This window comes from Neoarius graeffei, chromosome 28, assembly GCF_027579695.1.
Source record: "Neoarius graeffei isolate fNeoGra1 chromosome 28, fNeoGra1.pri, whole genome shotgun sequence".
NCBI classification, from domain to species: domain Eukaryota; kingdom Metazoa; phylum Chordata; class Actinopteri; order Siluriformes; family Ariidae; genus Neoarius; species Neoarius graeffei.
The window spans coordinates 18,087,203-18,112,254 of record NC_083596.1 but is presented as its reverse complement, the minus strand read 5'-3'; the positions used below and the strand labels follow the sequence as shown (position 1 = coordinate 18,112,254).

Here is a 25,052-nt window from a genome sequence, read left to right as displayed (position 1 = left end):
CTCGCGCAGGCGTCTGCGCAGTGTGTCGCTGGGATCCGTTTTGCTACGCAGCCGCTCCAGATCACGCTCCAGCCGCTCTTTGGCCTGACGGATGTTCTGCAGAAGCTCTGTGGCCTCCGTGCTCGCCTTCACTGCCTGTGCAAGGTGAGAGGATAACTGATTGATGGATTAAGAGGTAAAAACATAAATAATAACACACCACGAGTGTTTTATTTCAGTTACTCTTAAATCTCTCTTAATCTCAGAACACCCTAGCTGTTGTTCATTAAAAAGATCTGAGATCCGTGCATACGGTACCTTAGACAGCTTATCCTGTAGCTCCTGGATCTTCAACTGCTGCTCGGCATTGGTCTGCAACACACGACGCCATAAAACATCAACCAGGAGCGCATCTATCTCTCATACACACTCACAGACCGAACGCCGTGTTGAAGGACACAGACTGTGTACCCTTTAATTTATAGTTATTTACAACCCCGATTCCAAAAAAGTTGGGACAAAGTACAAATTGTAAATAAAAACGGAATGCAATGATGTGGAAGTTTCAAAATTCCATATTTTCATTCAGAATAGAACATAGATGACATATCAAATGTTTAAACTGAGAAAATGTATCATTTAAAGAGAAAAATTAGGTGATTTTAAATTTCATGACAACAACACATCTCAAAAAAGTTGGGACAAGGCCATGTTTCCCACTGTGAGACATCCCCTTTTCTCTTTACAACAGTCTGTAAACGTCTGGGGACTGAGGAGACAAGTTGCTCAAGTTTAGGGATAGGAATGTTAACTCATTCTTGTCTAATGTAGGATTCTAGTTGCTCAACTGTCTTAGGTCTTTTTTGTCGTAGCTTCCATTTTATGATGCGCCAAATGTTTTCTATGGGTGAAAGATCTGGACTGCAGGCTGGCCAGTTCAGTACCCGGACCCTTCTTCTACGCAGCCATGATGCTGTAATTGATGCAGTATGTGGTTTGGCATTGTCCTGTTGGAAAATGCAAGGTCTTCCCTGAAAGAGACGTCGTCTGGATGGGAGCATATGTTGCTCTAGAACCTGGATATACCTTTCAGCATTGATGGTGTCTTTCCAGATGTGTAAGCTGCCCATGCCACACGCACTAATGCAACCCCATACCATCAGAGATGCAGGCTTCTGAACTGAGCGCTGATAACAACTTGGGTCGTCCTTCTCCTCTTTAGTCCGAATGACACGGCGTCCCTGATTTCCATAAAGAACTTCACATTTTGATTCGTCTGACCACAGAACAGTTTTCCACTTTGCCACAGTCCATTTTAAATGAGCCTTGGCCCAGAGAAGACGTCTGCGCTTCTGGATCATGTTTAGATACGGCTTCTCCTTTGAACTATAGAGTTTTAGCTGGCAACGGCGGATGGCACGGTGAATTGTGTTCACAGATAATGTTCTCTGGAAATATTCCTGAGCCCATTTTGTGATTTCCAATACAGAAGCATGCCTGTATGTGATGCAGTGCCGTCTAAGGGCCCGAAGATCACGGGCACCCAGTATGGTTTTCCGGCCTTGACCCTTACGCACAGAGATTCTTCCAGATTCTCTGAATCTTTTGATGATATTATGCACTGTAGATGATGATATGTTCAAACTCTTTGCAATTTTACACTGTTGAACTCCTTTCTGATATTGCTCCACTATTTGTCGGCGCAGAATTAGGGGGATTGGTGATCCTCTTCCCATCTTTACTTCTGAGAGCCGCTGCCACTCCAAGATGCTCTTTTTATACCCAGTCATGTTAATGACCTATTGCCAATTGACCTAATGAGTTGCAATTTGGTCCTCCAGCTGTTCCTTTTTTGTACCTTTAACTTTTCCAGCCTCTTATTGCCCCTGTCCCAACTTTGAGATGTGTTGCTGTCATGAAATTTCACATGAGCCAATATTTGGCATGAAATTTCAAAATGTCTCACTTTCAACATTTGATATGTTGTCTATGTTCTATTGTGAATACAATGTCAGTTTTTGAGATTTGTAAATTATTGCATTCCGTTTTTATTTACAATTTGTACTTTGTCCCAACTTTTTTGGAATCGGGGTTATACGATAGAAGAGAGGCAGGAAATAAAAACATCAGTGCAGGCAGATACTGTAAGACCTTCTTAGTGTACAGGGTGACGGAGTCATCAAATCAGTTGTTTAATTATTAGCGTTTAATTATTTCCATAAGTGATTTAAAAAAAAAATCAGATCAGAGAGAAGGCAGAATCCCAAATGCCCTTCTTTTCCCTACACAAGCACAAAACATAATGGTTTGTAAACTCTATTTAGTGCACAGTACAGCCTGTAAGTGTGTGTTCAGGATAAACAGATTGTTTGTTGATATGGTGAAATTTTCTTTGGGACATGAAAGGAGTCAAGGATGCAGGGCAACTTAAAGTTTTCCCCAAGTCTTTGTGTTTCTCAATCACATAACAAGCTGCATTTTTTTTTTGTCTTCACTTCAACGGAGAGAAAAGCGACCCTGACGAGCCGTGATTAACATCGCAACTACAAATGAATAAAATGCATGACATGCTGTTCTTTAATTTGCGTCAGCCTGCAAATTAAATCCCACCATCCTTTTGTTGATTATTTCGCATCGTGTTTTATTCCTTATGTAATTTACCATTTTTCATCTTCATCGAGCTCGACGCTGAAGCAAAATCTGTATTACTAATATATTAGCCAGAGTCCGTCTGACCTAATCCACAACTAATCGTGCCCGTCTCTGTATTTATCATATTGAGTCGACAGGTTCGTTATGAAGAGTCGAAGTTTGGCTGTTGCTTTTGGCATGACACGAGAACAAAAATATAATGCATCACTGCTCTTCTACGTCTTTTTTTTTTTTACTTATTTAATAAATACAAGATAAGTTATCTGTCCTTTTTGCAAGCCAGTTGTATCATGACATAAATCACTGGCTATCATCACATTAGAGTATCAGCTTGTTCAAAAATATTTCAAGCAACTTGAGCCAAAAGTGAGTTCATTGTGCAGGGAAGGAAAAAATAATAATAATAAAAAAAGTGTGAGCATAGCGAGTGAAGGCTGAGCAATCGGGGATTACTGACATGCGCGCGCACACACACACAAACTCTCTTCTGCTCACAAGGCTTCATAAGGTTTGAGAGTAGCATGATGCATATTCTCTTCTGGAAAGGAAATGTCATTAATATACAGAGGATGAGCATCTGGGAGTAGGAGAGCTGAATGATGGAATTTGAGAATCTGACTGAAGGTCTGCCAAAGTCACGGATGCTCAAATACGAAGGCCTATGTTTGGGGGAGAAAGACAATGGATCCGTTTCTCTTTATTAGCAGCTTCAATAAAAGGTGCATTAGGGTGAAATCTCACTCTCAATAGCCCTCCTGAGGGCAAGCGATGCTGCAGTGTAGTGAAGCAGATGAGTCAGAAGAGCCTTACCTTCTCCAGCTTGGTGAGCAACTCCTCTGCCTCAGCCTTGCCCTGCTCTTTTGCCTACACACACACACACACACACACACACACACACACACACACACACACAATTCAACTTAAAAAAGGTCATGATGGTGACATTTGGCTTTTGTCTCTCTAAAACTCGCTGACAAATCAAGAATTCTCTTCCTCAGTTGCTAAAAGAGAAAAGAACTATAAAGGTTAACACACTTCAGCTTCAAGATTAAAAATGTTTCTTTAATACCGAATCAAATAGCATAGCTAAGTTTAGTGCAAAGTTTTAAAATAAAAAAGAAACAAACAAAAAAAACCCCTGAAATATAAATCAAGCGCTTTTCCATCAACCCTGAATCCATTGACTGGTCCAAGAACTATCCAAACAGGGGTGTGGCTTAATATTCTAATGAGTATCCCTGATTGACATGGCTACACAATTCATCTCATCTCATCTCATTATCTCTAGCCGCTTTATCCTTCTACAGGGTCGCAGGCAAGCTGGAGCCTATCCCAGCTGACTACGGGCGAAAGGCGGGGTACACCCTGGACAAGTCGCCAGGTCATCACAGGGCTGACACATAGACACAGACAACCATTCACACTCACATTCACACCTACGGTCAATTTAGAGTCACCAGTTAACCTAACCTGCATGTCTTTGGACTGTGGGGGAAACCGGAGCACCCGGAGGAAACCCACGCGAACACGGGGAGAACATGCAAACTCCGCACAGAAAGGCCCTCGCCGGCCCCGGGGCTCGAACCCAGGACCTTCTTGCTGTGAGGCGACAGCGCTAACCACTACACCACCAGGCTACACAATTCAGTCAAAGCTAAACACAAAAGGTACAAGTGGAGACGATCAGGGTGGTTCAACTCTCCAGTCAACCTCAGAATTATTGGCACCCCCTACGAAAATAAGTGAAATGTATTGCCTAGAATAAAAATGATGTACAATGTCTTTCTATACCTTTCTCTTTATTAAAAAAAAACCCTGTCTCAAATTTCTTGGCACCCTTAAAGGAAAATTAACAAGAGTGCTCTGAGAGCACAATATCCCCTGCTATAATACATTGCAAACGAAACTGCAATATGCGTATTACTGTCATACAACAAAGCCTTCTGCCAAGTTCCATGAAATTCCTCCAAAAATTGCGAGAGGAGTTGATTTCAGAAGGTGAGTACCCTTTCCTAGGACGGACGGACGGACATCGCTACGACATAATCCCCCTTCAGGCCTTTCAGCCAGTGGGGGATTAAAAACTAAAGTGCATTTCCGAAAGAAATGACAGAGACTGCACGGTTTAATCCAGGGGCTCTGAAATGTTTTACTTGTCATTGTAAAAAATCATTAACCCTCTTAGGACAGAATTATTTGACGAACAATTTTAAAAACAAGGCGCATTAATAATATTAATGCGCAATAATATTTTGCCTGGGCGGCACGGTGGTGTAGTGGTTAGCGCTGTCGCCTCACAGCGAGAAGGTCCGGGTTCGAGCCCCGTGGCTGACGAGGGCCTTTCTGTGCGGAGTTTGCATGTTCTCCCCGTGTCCGCGTGGGTTTCCTCCGGTGCTCCGGTTTCCCCCACAGTCCAAAGACATGCAGGTTAGGTTAACTGGTGACTCTAAATTGACCGTAGGTGTGAATGTGAGTGTGAATGGTTGTCTGTGTCTATGTGTCAGCCCTGTGATGACCTGGCGACTTGTCCAGGGTGTACCCCGCCTTTCGCCCGTAGTCAGCTGGGATAGGCTCCAGCTTGCCTGAGACCCTGTAGAACAGGATAAAGCGGCTAGAGATAATGAGATGAGACTTTCCTAATGGTGGGCGACAACAAAATTTAGAAAATCATGCTATGTTTCAGGAACCTTTGAGAACCATGAACCACTTCATGAGCCATGGGCTTTAGCAATTCCTTGTTGGTGGTCAGGTGTTTGCTGTGGATATCGTGCTATTGTATCTGAGGCAGCTGTAAGAGGCTGCTAGGCAGTTGCTGTGCTGTTCTCGGCAGTAGATATGCTGTTGCTAGGTGGTTCTTGTGGTATTCGTAAGCAGTTGCTGTTATTGCAGGTGGTTGCTATGGTGCACCAAGTGGTTACTATGGTATCCCAGTTGGTTGATAGTGGTACGTTGCGAGTTGCTGCATGGTTTCTCTATTATACCAGGAAAATGCAAGGGGGGGGAGGGGAATTTGTGAGCCTGAAGTTTATGCAAGCCTATTTTAGCCCCGCCCACTTCCAACAGGGGAAGCCATGACCTAATGGTTAGAGAAGCAGATTTGGGCCCAAAAGGTCGCCGATTTGATTCCGTGGACCAGCAGGAATGACTGAAGTGCCCTTGAGCAAGACACCTAACCCCCAACTGCTCCCTGGACTGCCCACTGCGGTGGGTGTGTCAGGGTCCTGTTGTACATCTCTCTGGATAAGAGCATCTGCTAAATGCCAGTAATGTACTGCAACTGAAAAAGGGACAGCAAGTGCTGGAAAGTCACCAATTATTAATAGTACTGGCATACCGAATATGCCACAAGATCAACATTGACGTAATTAGAAATGCAAGTTCCCGGTGACTTCAAAGGTCATGGTGTTAAACTAAAAATTGCTGCAATTCCTTTATGTGCTCTTCGATGAGCCGGCAACAATTAAGTTTCTCACTAATGAAGAAGCAGTATATAAACAAACAGGAACTAGTGTCCTCATTAATCCTTTTGTCTTGCGCACACATACGCACCTTCTGGATTCTCTGCTGGTAGTCTGCAGCCTTCCTCTTGAGCTCTTCGCTTGTCTGGCGTGAGTCTCGCAGCTCTGCTTCGTACAGATCGCTGCGGCGCCGCGCAGCAGACAGATCCTCTTCCAGCTGCCTGATGGTCACCTGCATCTCCTCCAGCTGAGCATGGTACTCCTGCACGCGAGAGACACGGACAGATATTCAGACAATTTGATGTGCACGAACTTAAAAGAAACGACAAGGCCTGATATGAGCTTTCATGGTAAGAGAAGTGAAAGGGATCAATCTATTAAATTATAAGATAAAATGATTATCATAACTGTATTATATGACGTGTGGCAAAGTCTTCATCCTCCCATTAAGAGAGGGTTATTCATACAGGACGTGCCTATAGGTAATCACCAAAGCCTTCGAAATCTTAACTGATGTCTCACTGCAGAGCACAGACACAAAGCACATAGTCAGAGGAGTCATTAGAGTGAGCTCAAGCAGGCCAAAATTAATTGTTCCCCTTCTTGAGCAATAAAAGTAGAGCATCTACTGGTATGAAATTGCCCGCTGATGGGAACGAGCCAGGCTAATGAAAGCAAGGGTGAGTCAGGTGCATCGTGACACGCAGTCAACAGTGACTAATCAAGCTTTTGAAAAGGCGTTTGCAGTCCTCCGAGTCCTTTATTGCAGTCGGATTTAACACGTTATACTGAGATACGCTATACTAATAGAACACTATAATAATTACAGCCAGCAACTAATTTTTTTAACCTGTGTACGTCTCTTTTACGCACTTCAAAAATATGATCGCTCTACAGGATTTGGAACTACATCACTCCATTGCATGCTAAACAATCACAATGTAGATCTGTAGCATAAAGAGATTGCATTTCTGTGTGGAAAGGATATTCAAGGCAGCCAAGAAGTCATGCTCTTTTCTTTTGTTGGTTCGTGGCATGCTAGAAGAAGAGAGGGGGGAAAAAAAAACCCCACATATATTATTCCACTACATCTAAGAGTCCAAATGCAGCCTCCTCATCCTGAAGTGTATTCTGGAGAGTGGACTATAATGACAGCAGCTTCAAAAAAGAAGTTTTCTAGTAGAGGTCTGCGCGGGACAGAATTTTCAGTCCCGCTCCCGCCCGCTCCCGCATTGTGCAGTCCCGCTCCCGCCCACTCCCGCAAATAATTATGATTTTCAGTCCCGCTCCCGCCCGCCATATTTTGTCCCGCTCTCGCCATATTTTGTCCCGCTCCCGCCCGCAAATCCCGCATGATGCAGACGTTCGTGTTATTTCTCACGAAAGTTCTTGTCATTGGCTTGGGGAATTAAACATGCTGAGCTTAGCTGAGCTCTCCACTGACCGATCCTTCATTTATTGTAAGTTTATTGTTTAGACTCTGACATTCTGCTGACGCATTCCAAGTTGAGCGCTGCATGCGCTCATGATTGACAGCTCTCGCTTTGATTGACAGCTCTTGCTTTGCGCACTCCCGCTTCCGAGTCTGTGGCGTTATGATTCCAACCGCGATTTCATTCTCCTCTCATATGAAGTGGTGCGCAACCACAACCAGCTCCTCAGATTATACACTGTCTATTTCTCGCTTTAAATTGAACAATCTGTGCGATACACAGTCCTTTTTAATACTAGTTAATACTTTTTTAAATACTTTTTAATACTTAGGACTAATACTCTTGACTTTTTAACGGTAAATGTACCTCTTTTTAAAGCAGCACTTACTTCTGAAGCACTGTGAGGTTCACTAGAGGAGCTCTGCTCTTTTGCCATGATCAGAGATCTCAAACACGGAAGAGCGGAAAGGAATCGGAAACGTACGCGAGATTAGACCACATCCGCAAATTTAGGCATCTTAAAATGTTTTTATTAATGCCAAATAAAATATCCAGCACAAATTATATACGATAGACATAAATTAATAACTTATAAATTTTATTTTAAACACGTTTTTAGTTAGCGGGACTGCAGCTTATCACCTCTCCCGCCCGCACCCGCATTGTGCACTCCCCCCCCGCCCTCAATGAGCTTTCAAAATTTGTCCCGCGCCGCACTGCTTTGCGTCGGGTCCCGCGGGACTCCCGCGGGAGTGCAGGGCTCTATTTTCTACTATCAGCTATACCACAGATGCAAACCTACTGCAATGCAGAAAGAAATGACAAACACTAATTACCATCATGTGCAAAGAACTGCACCTGATAAACATGCAGGGCTCGACATTAACTTTTAAACCCACTTGCTCTGGGGGGCAAGTGGGGGTTAATTTCCACTTGCCCACAATATCATCACTTGCCCCCTATTTTGCGAGTACTACTTTTTTGTGGGGGGGAAAACCATAGAATAGTTGTGAATTGCAACATAAAATGAAATTCACACATCGAGTTGAAGTTTGGTCATTGGTTACTTTTACTTGTAACGGACAATAATTTTATTCAAAATAGTTTTCCTACCTTCGTCGATTTCCATTTCACACGCATGCAGCTGTTGTAAAGTTCAGTGTGTTTGTGTAGAACTCTCTCAGACTGTAGGTTCATTACTCGATAATGTAGAAATCATAAAATAGAAATCTATAACAAAGTTTGTATGAAGAAAACAATAGGGTGCCAAGACTTTTGAACAGTACTGTTTTTGAGAATATTCGTACATCTTTTTTTTGTCATATCATCCACCTGTAGGTTTAAAGAAAAAAAAAAAACCCGTGCTGCGTCATGACAAACAGGATAATGTTTGAGTTTAAAATTGTGTAGTGTGTAGATTGTGGGTGTTTTATACAGACCTGGCAACCTGTAACTGAATCAGTGCAGCCGGTCTGTCATGGCAGCGCGTTTTTTTTCCCCCAACCTAGAGATGGATGATTTTTTTAAAAAATGATATATAAATATTTTGCACAGGACTGTGTTTGTCTGATAACAGAAACAAAGCTCCAGCTCTCTCTGCTCTTAATCTGTTCGGTTCTTTCCGGATTTATCGCGCATGTCGCTCCTTGTTGAGTTTTTTATGCCCGAGTTGTTTGAAACAACTCGGTTTTCTGTGTCGAATAAGGAAGTGGCTTCACCTTTAAAAAAAATCAAACACTTTTATGAAGGCGCTAACTCGAACGCGAGCAGAAAAAAAAATAAAACGAGATTTTTAAGCAAACTCTTCCATCCTCACTTCCGACTTTGTTTTTGTAAAATACATTTTAAATACAAATCTTGAATTTCTCTGGAGTTTTCAGGCTGAGCTCCTCTCTTTGTATTCTTTAACCACTCATTTCCTCATTGTTCTTGAAGCATTTGCTTCTATTTGTTAACATTTTTCTTGATAGCGGGGAAACGGTAATGCCTTTTATCCATTTCTGTTTGAACGAGCAAAAACAGCGCAAAAATTAACCGTATTGAAGACGGATTAAACCTTGCTCGCATGAAAGACGGTGTCTGTCTGACCCCAGCTATAATTATCACGTGATGCGTGACATCATGCACAAGGGGTCTATAAACAGTACGCGTACCATACTGCAACAGCGGGGGGATAGAAAATAACTTGCAAAGCAGTAAATGAAACCGAGACTAAGAAAACAGCCAAGACATAATGGCGGATACGTAGTGAGGCACGCTTCGAGGAACTGAAATAAAAGATCAAAAAGCCTAATTTTTGTGGTGCTAGTTTGTAATATACGCTCATTCTAACTTGCCCAGTCGGGCATGTGGGGGACATATCCCACTCGCCCGAATGCATGTTTCACTTGCCCTGGGCAATCGGGCAGTCCTTAATGTCGAGCCCTGACATGGACAGTTTAGTCATACGAATTTTCTTCACAGCTTGATGAGTAGTAATAATAACCACCACCAAACTGAGACGTTTAACTTAATCTTGAATTGTACTTTTGAAGCCAGATAACATGTATGAAAGGGGGTATATATAAAATATATTTATTATTTTTAGTACTTCATACCCCTTAATGGGATGGAGAGTGTTTTCAGGTAAGAATGCTTTTGGGGAATATATATTGCCAAGTTATCCATCCTTTCCAGGAGCTTAAAAAAAAAATATACATGCTCGGAAATCTTGGTGACACCCACGGATCTATAACTTAGAAATAGAATAAAGGATGTGGACCAACAACATCCAACCATTCATAACAAAGAGGCATCTTGTCCATCCTATTCACTTAGAAGGTTTTCTCTGTCTTCAACTAGCTTTTTGGGGAAATCGCTTGCATTTGTTTGGTGTTAGAGTTTCAAAACAGTTAACCGCCACCCCCCCCAAAAAAAAAAATTTTTCATTGATTATAGAGGGTATGCATGTGACATCACAGTAGGTGGAAGTTAAACACTGCGGTTACACCCAGTGAGTGGCAGAAAGGCAAACTTACTGAGTGGCAGCATTACCGTTCAGCTCGAATGCTGTAAGAACACACACACACACACACACACACACACAAAAAAACCCAAATCTAAAATGGGAAATTGCTATTGTGCGATTGACCGTATCAACAAGAAATCAGAGCTACGTTTTTTCGATTCCCAAAGGATAAAGAAAAGGGAAGAAAATGGATCAGTGCAATTCGCAGAAACAACTGGAATCCAAGCACTGAAACATGGATTTGCAGTTGCCATTTTGTATGTTGGATTTTTGGGTATAGTCAAACCTCAAGTTATCCTCAAGTTATCTAATGTATTAACAACTCATCAATTAAATATTCAGCATCATTCATTTATATATAACATTAGTGAGTGGCTTTGTTCACTACGAACAAAGTAGGCCTAGCTAGCTTACAGTTTTCCAAATAAAAACTTGTAATAAAATAAAAAACACCTGTACAAACCTGGCTATATGCAACCAGAATATCCATTGGTGTCCTCCTCACTTTAATTTCACCAGCAGATCCCACCGTGAATTTGAAATCAGGTACATATAAAATAAAATGTCAGGAAATCCGATTCTTAACCAGATGTCAAATGTCCGTGGACTACTGGTTCTTTGATGAGTCGTGAAGATCATTATGGAGTCCAACTACCTTTAACTGAAGCAGATAATCGTTTGTTTTACTCCCAGTTTCCACAACTAAAGTAATCTTTTTCCATTCTGTCCAAATGAGGGAGCGTATTCCAATGGGAAAGTGGCGTCAGCGTATATCCTTTATAGCTTTAATTAATGAAATAGTACTGTGATCCTGCAAATAAACCACCCCCAGAAACCTTTACAGTGAGTGAAGCAAGAATCAAAAATGCAAGTCACAATGATCAAAGTTCTAACAAGTTCCTCTTGACATGCGAAAATGCATGTTGAGATGAAACGTGCAGTGTTTTCTTACGGTCTGGTGTGGTCAAATTACTTTTATTAAAAAGTCAAACATCTGAGGCAACAGTCAGTGGTGCAGTGTTAGGGGTTTAAATTGTCAGAATCAATCTGACAGGTGGCACAAAGGGAAAAAAAAAAAAAAAAAAATATCGATCCAGTCTTGAATTGGAAAGAGCACAAATTTCTGAGCTCCCAGTTCTCGAAAAGTCAGCAGCTTCTATGCGATTACGGTTTGATTTGCGTGTCACATGGATTTTGTTTTAATTACAAGTGTGTAAGGCGGTACTGAGGAGAAAGGGGGGGGGGGGAGAAAAAAAAGTGCTGGGATTGAGGGGGGAGGATGAGCGAGATAAGACGAGGAGAAAAAACAGGAGAGGAGAAGTACAGAGCTAAGTGACAGAACCAGCAGGGAGAATGATTGTGATCGAGAGACTGAGACAGAAGGATGGGCTTAGGAGTAGCAAGAGTCTCGCTGAGATGGGGCAAAATCAATCAAGCTAACCACTTTTCCAACTGAGACCCCCCCTACAGCCAGACATGACCCTCACTACAGCCTGAATGTTTGACAGATTGAAGGAAAGAGGGAGCGGGAGACATGGAAAGACAACTGATAGACAAACGGAGTGAAAAGACAGGTTTCAGACCAAGCTGATCATAATCAAGGAGGAAGATGGACAGCACAAATAGTAGCGAGACGACCAACCACCAGCACGACAGAATTGCACCAGTCTAGCATGGGACGCACAAAAATGTCAGGGCACAAACAACAACGATGGAAACCCACTTGAAGCACATCACCGCTGATGGCCAAATCCAGCCTCGGTATTGTTCCCTAAGGCTTACCTCTGGCATATTACCTGCTGAAGCAAGGCTCCCTGCTCTCCCATCTCTCTCAGTGCTGCCAGGCCTGACAGCTCCCAGCAAGTTTCGCACATCTGAACATCCCTGTTTTTAATTACAGCCGCGCATTGGACATTCTGCTTGAAAATCGACTAATGTTACTGCTGTGCCATGAGCACAGAGAGAGAAGAAGCAAATGTACGTCTACATATATATACACACACTTTACCCGCCCCACCTACCACCCACAGGCCACAACAGTCCCGCTAAAAATGGCGGGCTGATAAACACAGGGCTCTAAATGATGACTGCTGCACTAAGGCGAACAAGGGAAATAGGGTTTCTTATGCGTGTCTGTATTATTTAAAAAAAATTCCACGTGTCCAAATTAAAGCCATTGAGGCTGCATTTAGACACAGCGAGACTAAATGGATAAACAGAAAAAGGTGTCGAATGAAAGCGCGTGGCAGACTGGTATCTATTGTAGAAACCGTGTGGATTGACTGACGAGATAGGACAGACAAAAGACACGCTCCGTACACACGCGTTCATTAAAAGATATCTAGCTAATAGCATCATTTTGTCATGAATAGCATATGGGAAGCATTATCTGTGTTCAAAGTATTTATACGTCACTGCTTTGGAATTCTCCGTGTAGATTGGTCAAACAGTGTTTAATTAATGAGCTCATTGTAATACATCATTTCTATAGTAACAGCACAGGGACCTGTATGGCGTTGACTTTGTATAGTATATTAGTGTTTGACTTTTTATAGCATAATACAGTATTCAATTTAAATTTATACAGCACGAATATAGGGCTCGAGTTTCTGTAGTATAGTTTCATTTGGTATAGTATCACATTTCATTTGAGTTCTCATAAGCCTAGGTCACAACCGGACGTGCGATTTTTGGCGTTTCCTAAATCGCTGCGTTTTTTTTTGTTGTTGTTCGTGGAGAAAGACGCGCGTTGGCCGTAAGTTTGTCTTGCAACCTGAAAAAAACGTAAGCGCCCGTAGAGTTTGTTAGACATGACAAAGAACCTCTGCGGCCGGTCTGCGGCTCGAAAATCAGCAAGTCACACGCGCGCCCTCCGTGCGTTTCTTGCGCGTAGACCGGCCGTAGGAGCACGTACGGCCGGTTGTGACCGAGGCTATAGTCTTACAAAACGGTTTCATTTTTCATACAGTAAGGCAGCTGGGCCATAGAAGGTTCACGCTGCACGCTGCATGCTACACGTTCACGTGAAGAACCGGACCCTGGGCCATTAAACTTCATGCTTGGATGTTCACGTGTTGCGTCTGTTCTACTTTGACCGAGTAACCAACAATATGGACTCTTCGGATGACGACGATTGCCTCATTCTGCTTTTACTGAGACAGAGGAAGAGAAAAAGGAACAGAATTTGGAGCCGAGAACACTTCCTTCTGAGAGAAACCCGTGTTGAATTTCACCGAACATTCTATAATCTGCTTGACAATCCCGATGAAGAACTATTTTTCAGTTATACCATTCAATTATATTTTTTCTGAAGTTTTCCCCTGAAAGCATAGCGTTATCTCCCTAGACCCGTTCTGATTGGCTGGCGCGGCGGTGACCGCATGCATTGACTGGAATTTCCATCTTCACGCCTAGAAAAAAGTGTGCATGTTCATTTCTCGCTTCACGCGTGAAGTGTGCAGCGTGCAACGTGAACGCCGTTCTATGGCCCAGAGCAAGTCATGCTACGTTTGTCCACTTTTCTTTACACGCGTGTAGTGTGTAGCGTGCAGCATGCAGCGTGAACCTTCTATGGCCCAGCTGCCTAACAGTTTGTTTTGCATTTCTATAGCAAAGTACAGTAAAGAATAGTACAATATATGCCAAGTACATACAGTAGTATGGCATTTAAATTTATATAGCATAGAACATTATACGTACAGGACACTTTTTCGATGGAATAAAAACACGTGCTCTGTCCCCTTCGAGCGGGTTTCGTTCATTTGGTTTGATAGCATGCAATATTGTTCGCATATTGCTTATCCTACGTGCATTACGTCGCTCTACCCGATGAGAATGAGCGTTGAACATGGTTCACGATACTGCATGGTTGTCAAGACAACATGACATCATACCGGTACGTCGGAGCTGATGCAAATATTCAACGAGAAAGGTTTCTGCTGCGTACGCGCAGAAGCGTTTCTTTGTTCGCCCCCGGCGCCCGCAGTAAACTGTCGCAGTGAATTGAAAATGCCACAAGATACTGTATGTATTGCACATAAAACTTCCTCGCTAGCGAGCGACTGACAATTTGTAAACAAACATGGCTGCCAGGTTTGTTCCATCAAATGTGTATATAGTAATAATAATAATGGCTTTTTTTCATGGGATATCAGTTATAGTCCACTTATATTGAAATAGTCTTCAACTCGTTCAATATCATGCTAGCTGAATGGAATATATCTGATATACCACTCAACGCCAGCCAATATTATTTAATTTTTATGTAGGTTTCTATAGTATAGTACAGTACTTGATTAAAATTTATATTGTAGTACAGCATAGTGTTGGATTTCATTCTGTAGTATAGTACAGTACAGAAGGGAATAGTATAATATACTATCACAATTAACCTTAGTGTTTGATCAGAATTTAATCTGAGCACTGGTATGAAGAGTGAGTGAGAGAGCGAGAGAGAGTATGTATGTATAAGGTGAGAAACTATGCAGAAAAGTGAAAACTTTACATTAGGGTGCTGAACGGAACTCTGTCACTGCCCTGACCCTCTTAATCACTAATCGCGACTGTTCCTGTGGAGACGAAGCTCGCCTCTGCATTTGCGTGTATGAGCACGCAGACAGAAATGACTCATTCTGCTGTTTCCCCTTCTCCCAAACCTCCTCCTCTCCCTCTTCTTTGTTCATCTTTTCCTGCACCAAATCAGTATAAACGCTCCTTCTTTAGCCAACGCATCCACTTCCACTCATTCATTTTCTCCTTTAAAATGACGATCACGACTCTATTTACCTTCGTTTAATGCATCTGTCTGCTTCCTGAGTTCATGATATTACATTGGAAAGAGACTGAACATGTTTTTTTTTTATTTTTTTAGAGGCCCTGTTCAGTCCAGAGGTGTCCATAATGGAGTAGATCTCAGCTATACTGCAGCACTGTGTGTGTTGAATGTCGACCAAAAGTTGAAGGTCTCACCGAGTCTACTGCTGAATCAGCTCTGCTCCATTGATTGGATAATGTGCGCACACACACGGAATGGGGGGGGACGACACAAATTGGGGAAAAATAAATAAATAAAAAAAAGGAGTAGAATGAAAGATACAGAGAAAGGGACAGCGAGAGAGAGAGAAGGATTCTGAGAAAGAAAGTGAGCGAGACAGAGAGACAAATTGAAAGCCAGAGACAAAGAGATAGATAAATAAGTGCGACTGAGAAATATAAAGACAGAGAGAGAGAAGGATTTTGAGAAAGTGACCGAGACAATAGAGACATAAATTGAGAGAGAGACAGAGAGAAGGATTGTGAGAAAGAAAGTGAGCGAGACAGAGAGACATAAATTAAGAGAGAGAGAGACCCAGAGCCAGAGAGAAAGAGTGAGCAAGAGACAGAGATGGATAAATAAGTGCGACTGAGAAATACAAAGACAGAGAGAAGGATTGTGAGAAAGAAAGTGAGCGAGACAGAGAGACATAAATTGAGAGAGAGAGAGACCCAGAGCCAGAGAGAAAGAGTGAGCAAGAGACAAAGAGATGGATAAATAAGTGCGACTGAGAAATATAAAGACAGAGAGAGAGAGAGAAGGATTGTGAGAAAGTGAGCGAGACAACAGAGACATAAATTGAGAGAGAGAGAGACAGAGAGAAGGATTGTGAGAAAGAAAGTGAGCGAGACAGAGAGACATAAATTAAGAGAGAGAGAGACCCAGAGAGAAAGAGTGAGCAACAGACAGAGATGGATAAATAAGTGCGACTGAGAAATACAAAGACAGAGAGAAGGATTGTGAGAAAGAAAGTGAGCGAGACAGAGAGACATAAATTGAGAGAGAGAGACCCAGAGCCAGAGAGAAAGAGTGAGCAAGAGACAAAGAGATGGATAAATAAGTGCGACTGAGAAATACAAAGACAGAGAGAAGGATTGTGAGAAAGTGAGCGAGACAGAGAGACATAAATTGAGAGAGAGAGACCCAGAGAGAGTGAGCAAGAGACAAAGAGATGGATAAATAAGTGCGACTGAGAAATAAAGACAAAGAGAGAGAGACCCAGAGCCAGAGAGAAAGAGTGAGCAAGACATAAAGAGATGGATAAATAAGTGCGACTGAGAAATACAAAGAAAGACAGAGAGAGAGAGAAAGGATTGTGAGATAGAAAGTTAGCGAGACAGAGACATAAATTGAGAGAGAGACCCAGAGAGAAAGAGTGAGCAAGAGACAAAGAGATAGATAAATAAGTGACTGAGAAATACAAAGAGAGAGAGAAAGGATTGTGAGATAGAAAGTGAGCGAGACAGAGAGACATAAATTGAGAGAGAGAGACACCCAGAGCCAAAGAGTGAGCAAGAGACAAAGAGATGGATAAATAAGTGCGACTGAGAAATACAAAGCCGGGGGGGCTCAAAGACAGAGAAAAAGAGAGCAAGAGAATGAGACAGAGTGAGAGAGTGAATATATTTGTAACGACAAAAGGATTTGCTTCATTGTCCTTCACTGATATCAATCCGCGCGTGTGTGTGTGTACACGTATGCAGTAAATAGCAATGAATTGTAAGCATTTATTACCACAGTATTAATTAGAACGATATTTATCACATACAATGGAAATATCAATTCTCCTGTTGTACAATTCAGGGTAATACACTATATTAATATGCCACCATATAAAGCAGGTAAATAAGTACTGAATATGAGGCTGTACTATAATATATGTACGGTAATAAGGATGTGTGAGCCTTTTAGATCTCACAGTCTCATGTTGTGTAATGTAGGCCTGTCGTGATATTCGATATACCGACTTATCGTACGGTAAATGAAAACGAACTCGGTAATTTTTTGTTACCGCGATTTTGGCATTTACGTGCTGTACATCTACATAGGGAAGTCACCAGAGTATTAGCTTTTGCCCCATTGGCTGAATAAAACACCGCACTGTTTTCTGTAGTCTCACACGGCTCTTTGTCAGAGGTGGGGCATCCCAGCATGCAACAGTTATCCAGCCAGGGGATCCACTGAATGGGGAAAAGACAACACCACGTTGCTCTGTTGTACAGACCATAGGCGTAGAATTGGGTATGGATGCGTCCCTACCAATATTTCTGATTGAAGAAAAAAAAAAAAATCCCACTCTGCGAGCGGTACACAAATGGCTACTGTAGGTTTCCACTGGGTGAAACCACACAAAATTCGCTCATGAATATTCACTCTGGGGGCGTGGTTGCGAAAACAGCAATCGTTTTCGGCTACCATGTCAATTAGCAAGTGCGGTTGCAGTGCAGTGATTGGCTGCTAGCTAGTAAGCTAGCAAACTGTCCTTGAGGAATGTAATGTTAGATTAGCTCGTAAAATGAATCAGTTAACAACAGTTCGTATTCGGTGTGTAAAAACGACAACATACAAATATGACTGTTTTCTAAGTTTATGTGGCGTGTAAATAACAATCCGACTTGATACCGACAATAACCGGTGTTCATTAAGGTCCCAAAGACATTATTAAATCATATCAAATTGTGCTAATATTGCACCGAGTCTTACTTGTGAAGTGCCTGCAAACTTTAGCAGCCCGCTAATTTGAAGTGCTTCAGTTAAGACCTGCAGAGCCCTGACCAAGTTCGTGTAACATGACGCATGTAAACAACAACAACCACCCGATGGTGATGTGGACATTGTTCGTGGCCCAGACACTTTTTAATCAAATAAAACATTGTGGTGTCGTGGTTCGCACGGTCGCCTCACAGCAAGAAGGTTCCGGGTTCGAACCCAGCGGCCGGCGAGGGCCTTTCTGTGCGGAGTTTGCATGTTCTCCCCGTGTCCGCGTGGGTTTCCTCCGGGTGCTCCGGTTTCCCCCACAGTCCAAAGACATGCAGGTTAGGTTAACTGGTGACTCTAAATTGACCGTAGGTGCGAATGTGAGTGTGAATGGTTGTCTGTGTCTATGTGTCAGCCCTGTGATGACCTGGCGACTTGTCCAGGGTGTACCCCCGCCTTTCACCCGTAGTCAGCTGGGATAGGCTCCAGCTTGCCTGCGACCCTGTAGAACAGGATAAAGCGGCTACAGATAATGAGATGAGACTTACTACAGCTCTGAACTTCAAATTTTAAAAGTCTGGACTTTGGAGACTCTTTTGGTGGAACACAACGGAGCAAAATATTGTGACCCTCTAATGCTGACCTGAAGTTGGCATTGGGTTTATGTCCCCACCAGTGTTAATACCAAACCTACGCCCTTTCTTCTTCTTCTTAACAGGTGTTGTATTATGCGTAACGAGGATCCGTGAAGCTGTGCAGTGAAGTTGTGTTCTAATGTGTACTGATGTGTGAGGCTATAAAGTGAGGTTGTGTTATGCGTAATGAGGACGTATGAAGCTATAAGGCGAGATGTTCTGTGCAATGAGGAATTGTGAAGCTGTAATATTCTGAATAATAAGAATATGTGAAACAGAAGGCTGAATCTAATCATGTGTAACAGGGTTGCTCCAGTTACCGGTAATTTACCATTACCGGTAAAGCTGACATGGTACGGTATCATCATTTCACAAATTTCCGCAGTTAACACTACTGCATTTCGCTACTTTTTTCGTTATAGTTTGAAATGTGCCTTTAAAAGTCCACTGGGCAACATGGTGGTGTAGTGGTGAGCACTGTCGCCTCACAGCAAAAAGGTTCTGGGTTTGAGCCCAGTCGCCGACGGAGGTCTTTCCGTGTGGAGTTTGCGTGTTCTCCACATATCTGCGTGGGTTTCCGCCACAGTCCAAAGACATGCGGTTAAGTTAACATGGGGAGGCCTTGGGCTGAAGTGCCCTTGAGCAAGGCACCTAACCCCCAATTGCTCCCTGGGCAGCTGTAGCATAGCTGCCCACTGCTCTGGGTATGTGTGCGCGCGCAGGTGTGTGTTCATTGCTTCAGATAAGTTAAATGCAGAGGATAAATTTCACTGTGCTTGAGTGCGCATGTAACAAATAAAGGCTTCTTCTTTCACCCTCCCTTTAAGCCAGAAGCTCGCTGGTGTGACCCAAGTCCAACACTAACAGTGAAGAGTTCTCCCTCTGACCAGTGACCAGCCACACCACTTCAAGTTATCTAGCTAAGTTTGGGAAAACGCTATGGATTCGGCAACTGCTGAACAAACTAATGACATTAGATTGCCGAAACTTGTCAAGAAACAAAGATCTCTGATACCCCTTTTCCACCAAATCAGTTCCAGGGCTGGTGCTGGTTCACAACTCGTTCAACTTGCGAGCCAGCTGAGAACCAGTTTGCTTTTCCATAGCTCGGGGTGCTAAGGGGAGACACGTCATTACGTCGCTGTATACATCAGTTACGTCGCTACGTTTGCATAAACCTTGGCGCGAATATCGAAGCAAAAGCAACACGGAAGAAGCAGCAACAACAACAATAATAATAATGGATGACTTCGCGTTTGTACAGCTGCTGCTTCTCGTTGCTTAAAAATGGCGATCTTTCGCGGTCTTGTTATTGTTGTTGGTCTTAACATCTCCGCCCCCCCGCTGACGTAAGCGGTTCTTTCCTCTGGCCCAGCAGAGAGTTGGTGCTAGCCTGGAACCGGTTTTTCTGGCCCCAGAGCCAGTTCTTTGTCAGTGGAAACAGAAAACCCGGTTCCAAACTAAGCACTGGCCCCGAACCAGCCCTGGAACTGCTTTGGTGGAAAAGGGGCATGAGTGAGATATGGTGATATTTCACCTTTAGGGCAAGTGATGGTGGAAAGGTAGACTACACTTTTGTGCAAACAGTGCCTCAGGTCATATGGCAGAAGGAGGCAACACATCTACCCTGATGAAACATTTGATCCATCCATCCATCCATCCATCCATCCATCCATCCATCCATCCATCCCAATTTGTACAACGAATTCCAGGAATGGAAGGTGCACATGAGGATCACATCAATAAATCGAAAATAAGATCGTCTAAATGATGAGTACCGAACTTTGCCCACGGTTAACATATTCACAATGTTTCCTGTCCTGAACCTGAATCTAGCTAACAGACTAGCGCACTTGTAGCATAAAGTTAGCCGACCTGAAGGTACACTGGCAGCTGGCGACTCTGACGATAGCGCCAAGACTTCCGTTTGTCTTCTTAGGCTACGGCCACACTAATAGATTTTAGTTTCAAAATGTATTACTTTTGCTATGTTTACGCCTGGCGTCCACACTACTCCAGAGACTTCAAGCCCCAAAAATGGAGACTGTTGGAAAAACTGCTGGCCTTGTTTTAGTTTGAAAACTTTGCTGTCGCAAAAGTTTATGCACACGTGATGTGCATTTTCAGGCAGGTTAGTATGGACGGAGGCCGTTTTAAGCTATAGAAATAACCTTAGTCAGAGGTTTGTAAAATGAGCCTACTAATAAGTCCTTCTTTGTACATCTGTCATCCACAGACAGACAGACAGACAGACAGACAGACAGACAGAAGCAGGAAGTCAATGATTTCACTCATTTAATGCAATGTTTAAACAATGCGACTTTTGATATTGATTAATTTCATCAGATTGCATGAATATGCATTTATTTATCGATTGATTGATTGCATTGGTACTGAACTAGTACCATTACTGTTCTACCATACCGAACCCAAAATGTTGGTACCGAACCAACCCTATCGTGTAATGAATTTTTTCGGGCACTTCACCTGTTCTTTAATCTCCTGCAGCTTGTTGCTCTGCTCTCGAATGTCATGGAGCAGCTGCAGAGCCTTGTCGTCCTCCTGAGACACCTCGACACGAGCCTGCTCCAAGCTGCGCTTCAGACTCTACACACACACACACATATATATATATACAATGAATAGTACAACAGTTGTACAGAGTGATACAGAGGCTGATACACAGACAGTAGCTCAACCCAAAACACCGTTGTCATGGACAGATAACTGAGGGCAGTATAACTATTGATCTGCACTATCCACATTTACAATTCAGTGACTGATAATGCTATAGATCCAGAATGAAAGATCTGTAGCACCCTTATAAAGTCCAGCATCAACATGCAGCTACAGAAAAAGCCAAGCCTTAGACTAAAATACAGATGGTGGCACATTAAAGGAAAACCCTGAATGAATTAGCAGAGAAGCACTGGAAGCCATTAGCATCTTATCATGCTCTGTAGCATGTCTAAAAATCCTCAGCAAACTCAGCTGACCTTGATTTTACATCAACAGCAAGAGAAAAATATCTACATGACATCAGTAAGCATCGTTGGGAATTGTGGTTGACAGCACAAATTTAATGACTATGATGTTTGTGCACTAATATGACATGCAAAGAAAAATTCAAAGAATACACCTTGGTGAGTTCGCTGACGCAAAAAACATCTACAGACATGTGGGGAACGAAAGATATGGTCAGATGAGTCACATCTTTTATCATACTCTCATAACAAATGGACAAGTGTTGTGGACCAAGACGGCCTGAATGATTGACCCTTAACAGCGAGGAGGTCCAATGGCTCCATTACGCTGCGGGGGAATTTTGCTGGCATGGTTTGGTTCCACTTGTCCCACTGCAAAGCGATAAAATTCTTCTGACTGATCACTTTTCCTATCATGATAGGAGTGGTCTTGTCCATATCCACAGGGCATGAAGGCTCATCAGTACTCCTTTTTGACCAACAGGGAATGCCTTCCGTTCTTTTAACCGTTCGGAGCATTTTGACCAAAATTAAACTGATTCAGAACCTGAAAAGTTGGTTCCCAGCTGGAAGCAAAATGCAGCTGGTTTTTCCAGCACGAACGGTGAATGACATCAGTGGGCGTGTCATTAGTTTGAAAAGGAACTGGAACACAGTAATGGAGAACGCAACGGAAAAGGATTGATCTTCAGAAAAAATGGACCGAAAACAAATATCTGCAATAACAGAACAAAAGCTCGCAGGTAATCAACGCGCTCTGCCATCTTGCTACTACTGTTTACTCCCGTTGTGAATTGTGAAACACCCTCCATTCATGACGCGTCCTTGATTACAAACTGGTGAAAACGTGGGCTGGTTCACAAGCTGGCACCAAGGTTCAAAGAATCCTGAACAGAACCAGTTCAAGAACCTGTTGGTTGAAAACGGGTATCAATGGTCTGAGGAGTACAAAAGTGATGCCAACCATATGCCAGGGCTGTCAGTCAACAGATCTCAACACAACTGAACAACTCTGGGAGATCCTGGAGCAGCATTAGACAGCGCTCTCCATGACCATCATCAAAATAGCAATACAATTGCGTCATGATGCATGTTCACATCGGTGCGGACCATGCAGTTGTTTACTCTTGAAAATCTTTTTGCTGCTTTTTTTGACTAGATCTGGAAACAAGGAATAAATTTGGTCATCATCAGACTGTAATCTGGCCAACTAGTGACAAATTTCCATATAATTGCAACTGCGCGAGGTCCAAATCTAATCCGGATATAATCAAGATGCAAGATGGATGAACCAACCAAGTGCAAAGAGAGATGCTTAGCCAGATATCAAAGATTTATTTGACAACAGAACCCCACTTGATATATTATACAATGATGAACATCATGCGAGGCTGCCATCCACACTCTTAAATAAATAAATACAACCCCGATTCCAAAAAAGTTGGGACAAAGTACAAATTGGAAATAAAAACGGAATGCAATAATTTACAAATCTCAAAAACTGATATTGTATTCACAATAGAACATAGACAACATATCAAATGTAGAAAGTGAGACATTTTGAAATTTCATGCCAAATATTGGCTCATTTGAAATTTCATGACAGCAACACATCTCAAAAAAGTTGGGACAGGGGCAATAAGAGGCTGGAAAAGTTAAAGGTACAAAAAAGGAACAGCTGGAGGACCAAATTGCAACTCATTAGGTCAATTGGCAATAGGTCATTAACATGACTGGGTATAAAAAGAGCATCTTGGAGTGGCAGCGGCTCTCAGAAGTAAAGATGGGAAGAGGATCACCAATCCCCCTAATTCTGCACCGACAAATAGTGGAGCAATATCAGAAAGGAGTTCGACAGTGTAAAATTGCAAAGAGTTTGAACATATCATCATCTACAGTGCATAATATCATCAAAAGATTCAGAGAATCTGGAAGAATCTCTGTGCGTAAGGGTCAAGGCCGGAAAACCATACTGGGTGCCCGTGATCTTCAGGCCCTTAGACGGCACTGCATCACATACAGGCATGCTTCTGTATTGGAAATCACAAAATGGGCTCAGGAATATTTCCAGAGAACATTATCTGTGAACACAATTCACTGTGCCATCCGCCGTCGCCAGCTAAAACTATAGTTCAAAGAAGAAGCCGTATCTAAACATGATCCAGAAGCACAGACGTCTTCTCTGGGCCAAGGCTCATTTAAAATGGACTGTGGCAAAGTGGAAAACTGTTCTGTGGTCAGACAAATCAAAATGTGAAGTTCTTTATGGAAATCAGGGACGCCGTGTCATTCGGACTAAAGAGGAGAAGGATGACCCCAGTTGTTATCAGCGCTCAGTTCAGAAGCCTGCATCTCTGATGGTATGGGGTTGCATTAGTGCGTGTGGCATGGGCAGCTTACACATCTGGAAAGACACCATCAATGCTGAAAGGTATATCCAGGTTCTAGAGCAACATATGCTCCCATCCAGACGACGTCTCTTTCAGGGAAGACCTTGCATTTTCCAACATGACAATGCCAAACCACATACTGCATCAATTACAGCATCATGGCTGCGTAGAAGAAGGGTCCGGGTACTGAACTGGCCAGCCTGCAGTCCAGATCTTTCACCCATAGAAAACATTTGGCGCATCATAAAACGGAAGATACGACAAAAAAGACCCAAGACAGTTGAGCAACTAGAATCCTACATTAGACAAGAATGGGTTAACATTCCTATCCCTAAACTTGAGCAACTTGTCTCCTCAGTCCCCAGACGTTTACAGACTGTTGTAAAGAGAAAAGGGGATGTCTCACAGTGGTAAACATGGCCTTGTCCCAACTTTTTTGAGATGTGTTGTTGTCATGAAATTTAAAATCACCTAATTTTTCTCTTTAAATGATACATTTTCTCAGTTTAAACATTTGATATGTCATCTATGTTCTATTCTGAATAAAATATGGAATTTTGAAACTTCCACATCATTGCATTCCATTTTTATTTACAATTTATACTTTGTCCCAACTTTTTTGGAATCGGGGTTGTAAATAAATACACAGAAGTCTAACTAGTTGAGGGACTGTAGTGGAATTTACTACAACTGGACGATTATCTTCTAAAAATTAAAAACTATGTTCTATATATGAAAACGAAATTCTCATCACAGCAACCACTGTCTCCAGAGACTACAAGCATCATGTAATCCCCCCCACTATCCAATAATATACAAGAGCACTCACGCTGCATTCGGTGATGTAGGTAGCGAGGTCCTGTTCCAGGATGCTCCTCTGCGTCTCGGAGGCCTTGAGCTCCACATCCTTCTGCTGGAGCACCGACTCCAGGTCAGTCATCTTTCGCTGGAAGCGCGAGATCTCCTGCTCCATCTGGGCCGCCACAAACACAAGCACCAGATCT

The 25,052-nt window shown here is 42.7% G+C and overlaps 1 protein-coding gene across 4 annotated transcripts in view; it reads right to left on the bottom strand.

Annotated features, from left to right (window-relative positions):
- Positions 1 to 25,052, bottom strand: part of cita (citron rho-interacting serine/threonine kinase a) — a 213,702-nt gene that overhangs the window by 73,954 nt on the left and 114,696 nt on the right. For all 4 annotated transcript variants that reach the window (XM_060912899.1, XM_060912901.1, XM_060912900.1 and 1 more), the window contains exons 12-17: positions 24,878 to 25,021; positions 21,162 to 21,281; positions 6,181 to 6,351; positions 3,442 to 3,495; positions 298 to 351; positions 1 to 135 (exon numbers count right to left, since the gene is read on the bottom strand). The exon at positions 1 to 135 is cut by the window's left edge and continues 6 nt beyond it. In XM_060912899.1, coding sequence (XP_060768882.1) covers positions 1 to 135; positions 298 to 351; positions 3,442 to 3,495; positions 6,181 to 6,351; positions 21,162 to 21,281; positions 24,878 to 25,021 — 678 coding nt within the window. The remainder of the gene's footprint in view (positions 136 to 297; positions 352 to 3,441; positions 3,496 to 6,180; positions 6,352 to 21,161; positions 21,282 to 24,877; positions 25,022 to 25,052) is intronic.